The following is a 9,290-nucleotide window of genomic DNA, read 5'->3' as shown; positions in this document are numbered from 1 at the left end:
AGATCTCTATTGTAGACGCCGCATTAGAGAAGCACCTCAGAACGACTTTGACCTTGACATATGTTGTCAAGGACATGATCTTGACTAACTTTTCCCTATAACTTAATCGTCGATTATTCTTCATTAAAAAGTTATTAACAAAAAAAGTTAACTGTATAAACGTGTGTGAAGCCCGTATTAGATTACGCATTGAAGATTGAGATTGAAGATTGAAATTTGACCAATCAGGACAAAGAAATTTTGGTTCCTTTCGTTCTGTGATTAGTCAAATTTCAATCTTTAATCTTCAATTTTCAATACGTAGTCTGATACGGGTCTGATTAAGTCTATCGCACAATGCAAAGAAACAGGCAATAGGAACAGGGAATAGAAATTATTCATCAATAGGAACAGGGAATAGATATTATTCCCTATTCCTATTGGTGGATAATTTTATTTCCTGTTTCTTTGCATTATGCGATAGGCTTTATACAACGTAACCCAAACCAAATTTCAGTTTTTCATCAGAAACAGGTTTGGGTTAGGTTAGAATAAGCCTGGCTTATCTTCCGGAAGTGAAGCTCCTCCGTAGGGCAGGGAGGGGGGGGGGGGGAAGGGGGACAGAATTCACTATATTTATACGCATATACTTTACAACGTGCATATACTTTATAACCTAACCCAAACCTATTTCTGATTTAAAACTAAAATTTGGTTGGGGTTATGTTGCATAACTTAATCCAAATTTTCGTTTCAAATCAAACTTTAACTTTAAATATCTCAGAAATTAGAAGAGACCGACGATTAAGTTATAAGAAAAAGTTATTCAGGATCAAGTCCTTGACAACATATATCAAGGTCAACGTGATTGGAGCTGGGTCCGTTATAGTAAATAATTACCTGGGGGATTTGTTACTCGTTGTTAACACTGGCAAGCTGCATGAGCGATATGGCGATGTATGTATTATGTGAATGTATTTTGTGAAATACTTTTTATAAATAAATAAAATAATAAATGTGAATAATAATAAAATAATAATTGATCAATAATAATAATAAAATTCTAATATTTGTTGAAAATTTAAACAATATTTTTTATTGGTCAATTCATTTAGTTCATTTTCTAAAATAGATCGTGATAACATATTTTAGATTATAATAATTTGTAAAAAACGGAGTCATCAATATATATTATATTTATTTTACAAATCGTATATAAAAAAAAAAAATAGTTTAACATTTAATATTTTCGTATTATTTAACTAATTTCAATACTTCCTATAGGCTGCGGTCGAGAAGACGCTAGAGATGCTTCAAAGCATTGCATTAACCAATCAGAATAAAGAGATCTTTACTCTTTTTGTCCTGATTGGTCAATCAAACGCCTCGAAGCATTTCTAGCGTCTTTTCGACCGCAGCCATAGAAATTATTAGTTTTTTTATGAATCATATGACGGCTAGTAAATTATTAGAAATGCGAGCTGTCCAACTTTAATTCTGATTGGTTAATCTGATCTGTCCAATGTGTTCATAAAAATTAAACATATTATATAGTTATTTTCTAGTGATTAATGTTGCCGAATGTTGTGCCGAACATCGAACATCCCATTTACATATGTTGATTGAATGCTTTCATAACTGAAACAAGTATTGTTATATTACTTGAAATTACTCATATTCGCGAAAGACCTCGTATCTCGTAGTTAGTCATGTATCTATAAAAAAATTTGTTTGTGCAGAGAAAAGAATAGTATTATAACGTGCAAAGTGTAATATAAACAGGAAGCATAAATCGTTTTTCTGCAAATTAAACGATTTTAAGTTTTTGACAAATAGAAAAATATGTTTATTTAATGACCGATTCATGCAGTATTTTTATTAGCCATAGTAATAACAGCTAAATTTTTAGCTATATTTGAACATAGATGCTATGGGTTTTGAAGGTAAGAGAATAATTTATGTTATTGCTCTCAATTATATCAATATTATTCAATTTTTTGACACCCAAATACTCGCATTTTTATAAAATTTAGATATTTAATCTATATTTTATACAATCTATATTCTCTTCGGATATACATTATATCTGAATCGCATAGGATTGATATAAAAAATATAGTACTTTTGTACAGTATATTATTTTGCTTAATAGAGATTCTATAAATCTGACATTATATTTAAAATGTTTGTTTTTTTTAAGATGAAAGAAGTGACTCGGAAGAAGAACATGATAAATCTAGAAGCGCTACTCCAGATTCACAAAAATCAGGCAGTAACTTAGCAAGAAGCAGATCAAAATCAAATTCTGCTAGTCCCAAATCTTCAGCAGCTAGGTAATTAATTTTCGTTATTCTTGCTTGTTTTATTTTATCTTTATTTCCTTTTTTTAATTATAACTAAATGTTTTAGATCTAATCTATCATCTCCGGTACGGAATGGATCGCCAGCTTCTGTTCGTTCTATTGCCAGCTCTAGAAAATCTTATTCTAGATCACCATCTAGATCACCCTCGCCAAGCAGATCTATTTCACCATCAGGAAATAGAAAAAGTACATCAAGATCGCATTCTAAATCCCATTCTCCTGAACTTAGAGAGACAAGTGCAAGAAATGGTTCACAATCACCAGTGCATTCGAATCACTCTGGAAAATCAGGCTCAAGATCTCGAAGTTCTTCTCATTCTTCATCCAGAAGTTCTCCTGCAGCATCAAGGAATAATTCACGTTCCAGATCTAGATCAAATTTAATAACCCCTAATGACATTTCATCTAAATGTGATTCGCCCAAAAACAACTTTCGATCATCTTCCAGGTCTCCTTCGCCCCATGTAATTTCCAAGTCGCGATCTCGTTCAAGATCATTTTCTCGATCGCGTTCTGGTTCTCCGAAAGTGTCGATTCATTCACGTTCTCGATCAGGTACTCCCAAGTCGTTCCAGACAAGATCTCGGTCAAGATCTAGATCAGGTAGTCTAAAAGAAGTCAAAGCTGGCTCGGTATCAAGATCTTCATCTGGATCGAAAAAGGCTTCCCGTTCACCTTCGGCATCGCCAAATCGATCGCCAATCACTGTTAGACAGTCACGATCAAGATCAAAGTCGCGATCCGTGAACGGTTCCAGAGAGAGTTCTCCTGATTTAAGGAAAAGTTCCCGTTCTAGATCTCGTTCCAATTCAATAGACAGAAAATCTAGATCAAGATCTAAATCAAGATCTGCTTCTGGATCTAGGAAACAATCGAGATCACCATTGCAAGAGGAACGAGCTTTATCGCGTTCGAAATCTAGATCCTTATCATGTTCGAGGAAAGGCTCGCGTTCGAGATCACGATCGAGATCTCACAAATCTGGATCGAGATGCAAATCGCGATCCGTGTCGGGATCACGTAAAGGTTCCGTATCTCCGGCATATTCGAGAAAAAATTCACGTTCTAGATCTAAATCCAGTTCACGGTCCAATAAATCTAAATCAAGATCCCGTTCAATTTCAAGAGCCTCGCGTTCGAGATCTCGTTCCGGTTCCAGAAAATCTGCATCGAGATCAAGATCGCGATCTCGATCAAGATCAAAATCTGGCTCGAGATCGCGTTCAGGCTCGCGTTCAAGATCAAGATCAAGATCGGGATCGAGATCGAAGTCGCGATCACGGTCACGGTCGCGCTCGGGATCGAGATCGCATTCAAGATCAAGATCTGGATCGGCCGCTAGATCCAGACACTCGTCGCGTTCTAAATCCCGATCTAGATCGAGATCTAGGTCGGGTTCCGGATCTAAAAAATCCAGAAGTCCCAGCAGAGATTCAGAAGGAGTAGCTAAAAAACGAAATAGAGTATTATCGGATTCTGAAGAAGAGACTGACGAAACTAGAACAAAGAAACGTACAAGGCATGAGTTATCTGATTCCGAGCATGAAGATGAAAATGAAAAGAAAAAAGACAATGACGCAAACGAAGAGGAAGTGGGTGAAGATCAAGAAAATAAACAATTACACAATGAAATAGTTAATGAGCAACAGGATAACGAATATTCTGACGATGGAATTATTGGTGGAATGTAAGCATATGTTCGATTTTTATATAAATCTATATATAAATTTTTTAGTTTTTATATAACAATATTAAAAAAAAAATATATATATATATCTTATATGCATATAAATTTAAGGTAAAAATTATAGTAGACAATTATCAAAAAGCATATTGTATAGTTTTTAAAAAAATTGGATGTGTCTCATCATTTTTATTAAACACGCATGTGCTTTTTCACAAAACATATATAGAAAGTAATATATTATTATCATTTAGAAGACCTGAATTGAGTTGATATAACAAATATTTAAAGTAAAATATTTACATCTTGATATAGAAATTTTTTTCCAAAGTATTATGTAATTGTATCACATACACACACACACACAGGAGAGGGGTGGCGGGAGGGGAGAGGGAGAGGTGTTTAATGCATATGATAATTGAACAATTAACTTTAATTGTTTGTTAGTTTGTTAGTTTTACTCTAACATTTATTAGAAAAATATCAAACATATAACTTTATAAATAATTTTAATATATAAATAATGATGTGGGACAAGAAATACAGCTTATTTCCTAAGTTTTTATCATTAAAAACAAAAAGTGAATGAAAATAAAAATACAGTCAAGAAAGATTCTAGAAATTTTATAAAAACAATGATTTATTATATTAAATTTGCTGTTTTCAGGGATGATGCCTTGTCCGATTTTGATCGCATGTTGGCTCGAAAAAAAGAAGAACAATCCCGTAGGCGTAAACGAAAAGACATTGGTATCATTAATGATAACGATGATATTATAGCGCAATTATTATCAGATATGAAGGGTGCAGCTGAAGAGGATAGAAAATTGAATCAACAAAATAAACCTGCCACAAATAAGATTGCCATGTTATCGAAAGTATTGTCGCAATTGAAGAAGCACGATCTACAGTTGGCGTTTTTGGAGCACAATGTGCTGTCCGTTCTCACCGATTGGTTAGCACCAATGCCTGACCGTTCTTTACCGTCTCTTAAAATCAGAGACAATCTCCTGAAATTATTATGGGAGGTAAGATCATATGAGATAAATTTTTTTGTATTAGATAAAAAGAAATATTTTTAGAATATATACATATATTCTATTACTCATTTATTTATTTACTAATTATATATTATGCCTTTATAGTTTCCAAAAATCGATCAATCTTCGCTGAAACAATCCGGTATTGGAAAGGCTGTGATGTATCTTTATAAGCACCCGAAAGAAACAAAAGAGAACAAGGAGCGTGCTGGAAAATTGATCAACGAGTGGGCACGTCCTATTTTTAATTTATCTGCCGATTTTAAGGCGCTATCAAAGGAGGAGAGAATGCAGAGGGATCTGGAGCAAACGCCTCAGAAAAGAAGAAAAACCGAAGATGGTGGATCCTTCCAAAAATCACAAGATATTAATAAGGCCTTAAAAGGAGATGCCAAGTATGTTGTCGTTGATATATAATAATTATTAATAACTGACATTAATTGATAGTTATTATGAGCTTTTCCTATCTTATATTTGCAGACCATTGAGACCGGGAGATCCTGGATGGGTGGGAAGAGCCAGAGTTCCTAGACCATCTAATAAGGATTATGTTATACGACCTGACTGGAAATCAGATATTGATATCAGCAGAGTATGTGTGCTCCTACTTACCTATTCTTTAGATTAAAAAGTTGTATACAATATTTAATATACAACACTATACATATATATTAAAGCCTACAATTTTAATATTTATTCCAACAGATTTATAAGTACTCTATAATTACTATAAATCATAAATATAATTTAATTATGTATTTTTTTAATTTATTTCTGTTAAAATTGTTCATTTTTGAGCTCATTTGTATAAAATATTATTTTTTCTATTTGTATTGCATCCTAATTCTTAATTATTATTGATTCCTCGTACATAATTATAATGTCTTATTACTTTGTACAGAGTACTAAGAAACAGATGAGTCGGTTTGAGAGGCACATGAAGAATTACATAGATGGCAAACGTATGAAGTCTGCAAGAAGAGCGGTAGATATATCTATAGAGGGTCGTAAGATGTCTTTATAATATCTATGTATATTTCTTATAGTTTATATAAGGAAATGAAACTTGTAACTATATTTGTTACTACCTAATTGTGATTATGCATGAAAAATTATATAACCTAATCGATTTACGTCTTGCATATATCTTTCCAACTATTATACCATTACCCGTTTATTTGTAGACATAGAAAGAATATAGTTCATCTATATTTCATCTTGCAAAGAATCTATCACAGTTATTGTGCAATTTTATCTCAAAAGATAAGAAAAAAAAATTATAATTTTGATTCTCATCAAATTGTTTCAGCTAATTTTTACAAAATAAGGAAATATATTGCTTCCTAACTATGAACTGATAATATTATGTAATGAAATGTATTGTGTGCAGCTTCTCTGTATGTCTATATAATCAAATAAAAATGTAGTGTTTAAATTTATTCACTTCTTATTCTCCAACTGATTAATATAATATTAAAATTAGAACATGTATAATGCATACATGATGCATTGAGTATATATGACAAAATAAATTATATCAAATTTTTATTTTCCTGCAATAATACACACTTAGTGTTACAATATAAAACATTATTGTAATATTGCTCATAATATTCACAGGAAGTAAGTGCGTGGTTGTCGCACACTGAACAGTGGCATACGGTTTCTCTGTTGGATTCGCTTAGGCAATGGGAATCTGATCTTAGAATCATGGAATTGTTTCACTTGGGGTCTGCGACAATTTGCAGCCTTAACAACTTCCACCTTAATTATCTGTATGGAGTGAGCTCGCGCGCGATGACGGGCGCCCATGTCCCTATAACACTGCGTTACAGCCCCACTAACAGAAAGATCCCTGTATTCTCTGTACATGTTATGTGTACCGGATCGTGAATCGTATCTTAGCCAAATTCCAAAATTTTTTATTTTTACTGGTGTTTTCTCTGGAATCTAAAATAATTAATTTAAAATCAATCACGAATGTTGCATTGTACTGTTAATAATAAGATGAACACAATATGTTTATGATGACACATTGAATATCATGAGAGATAGATACCTGCTTTAGAGATACTATTTCTCCAGTGGATTTTTTGAACTTTTTCAATTGACGCAAGAAGTACCAAAATCTGGATTTGGCCACTATAGCATCAGGAGCAAATATTCTCATTTTGTAAAGAGGAGTTGTTTTCTCCTTTTCGGTAGGAAGCTTACGTCCTATCACTTCGAATTCCTTCAACTAAAAAAGAAACCAAAATTATTATTTCTTGGTTTGATCTATTTATACTGTCTAGAATTGATATATTTTTAGGTTATGTCGTGGCGAGTATCCAGATTTAGATCTACATTTTTTATTTTTACGTAAATTCTAAATAAACATTCGATACTTTAAATAAGAGAAAATCAATTTTTCATTTGTTCCTTATGTAAAATTTGCCAAAATCACTCACATCACCCTTGGCCTTCATCGTAACACGTGGTTTCGTACGTTGCGTGTCAGAAACCAAAAGGATAAACGGAAGAAGTAGATCATAGGTCTGTTCTTTACAGCTGAACTGGCTGCACCAGTTCAGAGTCCATCCTTTTCCTTCCAATGGGGATAGAAAAAGATAAACTCTGAACCAGTGCAGCCAGTTCAGTTGCAAAGAACAGACCCATTGCCATCTTAAGCGGGGAGCACACACTTTTGCATAAGCGCATAATCACAACCATAAGGAAATTGATTGGTCCATTTCCTTATGCATAACGAAATTGACCAATCAATTTCCTTACACTTATGATTATGCGTTTATGCAAAAGTGTGTGCTTTCCGCTTTAAGGCTTACTACGCCTATTGTAGATCCGGACTAATTATAGGATTTACGTTGCGTCCGACATCTGACATCCAATAAAAGAGTTTATTTTCTAGGGACGAAAATGTCGTCAATTGGAATGCTCAAAGAATTTCTATTTCTAGAATTCTTTATTACTTTCGTTCCGATTGGTCAGCCTTCTCTCTCTCTCTCATTCACCTCAGTCAGTTGTCGAGCAGTCCCTCTTACGTCTCTGATACTTTGATGTATCTCTTTTGATTTGTAATATACAATAATACTAAACGTACGACATGAAAGCCAAGGGTGAAGTGAGTTATTTTGGCAAATTTTACACAAGAAACAAACAAAATCAACATCACAAACAATCTATTTTTGTCTAAAGCATCAAATTTTTGTTTAAAATTTATGCAAAATACGAATTGCAGATTTAAATGTAGATATTCGATGTGACATAACCTAAAAATAAACATACATAAATGCTATGTATATATAATACATATAATGCACATGATAGCTTTATATAAATATATTTCATTAATAAATAAATAAATAATCTTAAAATATAAACTAGGAAATAATTTGTAATTTAATTTTTTTTTTTTTAGTTAAAGGAATTTGAAGTGATAGGGCGTAAGCTTCCTACTGAAAGGGAGAAAACTACTCCTCTTTATAAAATGAGAATATTTGCGCCTGATGCTATAGTGGCCAAGTCCAGATTTTGGTATTTTCTCCGCCAATTAAAAAAATTCAAAAAATCAACTGGAGAAATTGTATCTCTAAAGCAGGTATCTATCTTATGATATTCAATGTGTCATCATAAACATATTGTGTTGATTTTATTATTAACAGTACAATGCAATATTTGTGATTGATTTTAAATTAATTATTTTAGATTCCAGAAAAAACACCAATAAAAATAAAAAATTTTGGAATTTGGCTAAGATATGATTCACGATCCGGTACACATAATATGTATAGGGAATATAGAGATCTTTCTGTCAGTGGGGCTGTAACGCAGTGTTACAGGGACATGGGTGCCCGTCATCGCGCGCGTGCTCACTCCATACAGATAATCAAAGTGGAAGTTGTTAAGGCTACAAATTGCCGCAGACCTCAAGTAAAACAATTTCATGATTCTAAAATCAAATTTCCATTGCCCAAACGAATTCAACATAGACATCATATGCCATTATTCAGTGTGCGAAAACCACGCACCTATTTCCTGTGAATATTATGAATAGTGTTTTGTATTATGACACTAAATATATTATTCTATTCTATGGGAAATAAAAAAGGTAATATAATTGTTTGTTATTTTAATTTATTTTTCCTCACTCTTATCTCGTGTATACATTTGAGAGTAATATAACAAGAAATTATTGTAATAAATAAATATCGTAAATATAAGAAT

General features: G+C 32.7%; 3 protein-coding genes across 3 annotated transcripts; 2 read left to right on the top strand and 1 right to left on the bottom strand.

The window, feature by feature from the left end:
* The first annotated feature begins 1,623 nt into the window (after positions 1-1,623).
* On the top strand, positions 1,624-6,390 carry LOC138938852 (IWS1-like protein). Its single transcript, XM_070306183.1, has 7 exons — positions 1,624-1,922; positions 2,180-2,312; positions 2,389-4,029; positions 4,694-5,054; positions 5,172-5,461; positions 5,547-5,658; positions 5,968-6,390. The coding sequence occupies exons 1-7, from the start codon at positions 1,910-1,912 to the stop codon at positions 6,088-6,090; spliced, it is 2,673 nt and encodes an 890-aa protein (XP_070162284.1). The 5' UTR covers positions 1,624-1,909; the 3' UTR covers positions 6,091-6,390.
* Positions 6,391-6,594: 204 nt separating this feature from the next.
* On the bottom strand, positions 6,595-7,626 carry LOC138938652 (large ribosomal subunit protein eL20-like). Its single transcript, XM_070305816.1, has 3 exons — positions 7,517-7,626; positions 7,126-7,305; positions 6,595-7,016 (listed from the first exon to the last, which is right to left on the bottom strand). Exons 1-3 carry the CDS (start codon positions 7,532-7,534, stop codon positions 6,681-6,683), a joined length of 534 nt encoding a protein of 177 aa, XP_070161917.1. The 5' UTR covers positions 7,535-7,626; the 3' UTR covers positions 6,595-6,680.
* Positions 7,627-8,082: 456 nt separating this feature from the next.
* On the top strand, positions 8,083-9,192 carry LOC138938702 (large ribosomal subunit protein eL20-like). Its single transcript, XM_070305892.1, has 3 exons — positions 8,083-8,187; positions 8,485-8,664; positions 8,772-9,192. The coding sequence occupies exons 1-3, from the start codon at positions 8,170-8,172 to the stop codon at positions 9,105-9,107; spliced, it is 534 nt and encodes a 177-aa protein (XP_070161993.1). The 5' UTR covers positions 8,083-8,169; the 3' UTR covers positions 9,108-9,192.
* Positions 9,193-9,290: the final 98 nt, after the last annotated feature.

The sequence above is a fragment of the Polyergus mexicanus genome, unplaced genomic scaffold (genome assembly GCF_030449975.1).
Source record: "Polyergus mexicanus isolate NDT 795.1 unplaced genomic scaffold, iyPolMexi1.0 SCAF_13, whole genome shotgun sequence".
NCBI classification, from domain to species: Eukaryota; Metazoa; Arthropoda; class Insecta; order Hymenoptera; family Formicidae; genus Polyergus; species Polyergus mexicanus.
The sequence above is the reverse complement of the archived record's forward strand: the minus strand, read 5'-3'. Positions and strand labels throughout refer to the sequence as shown.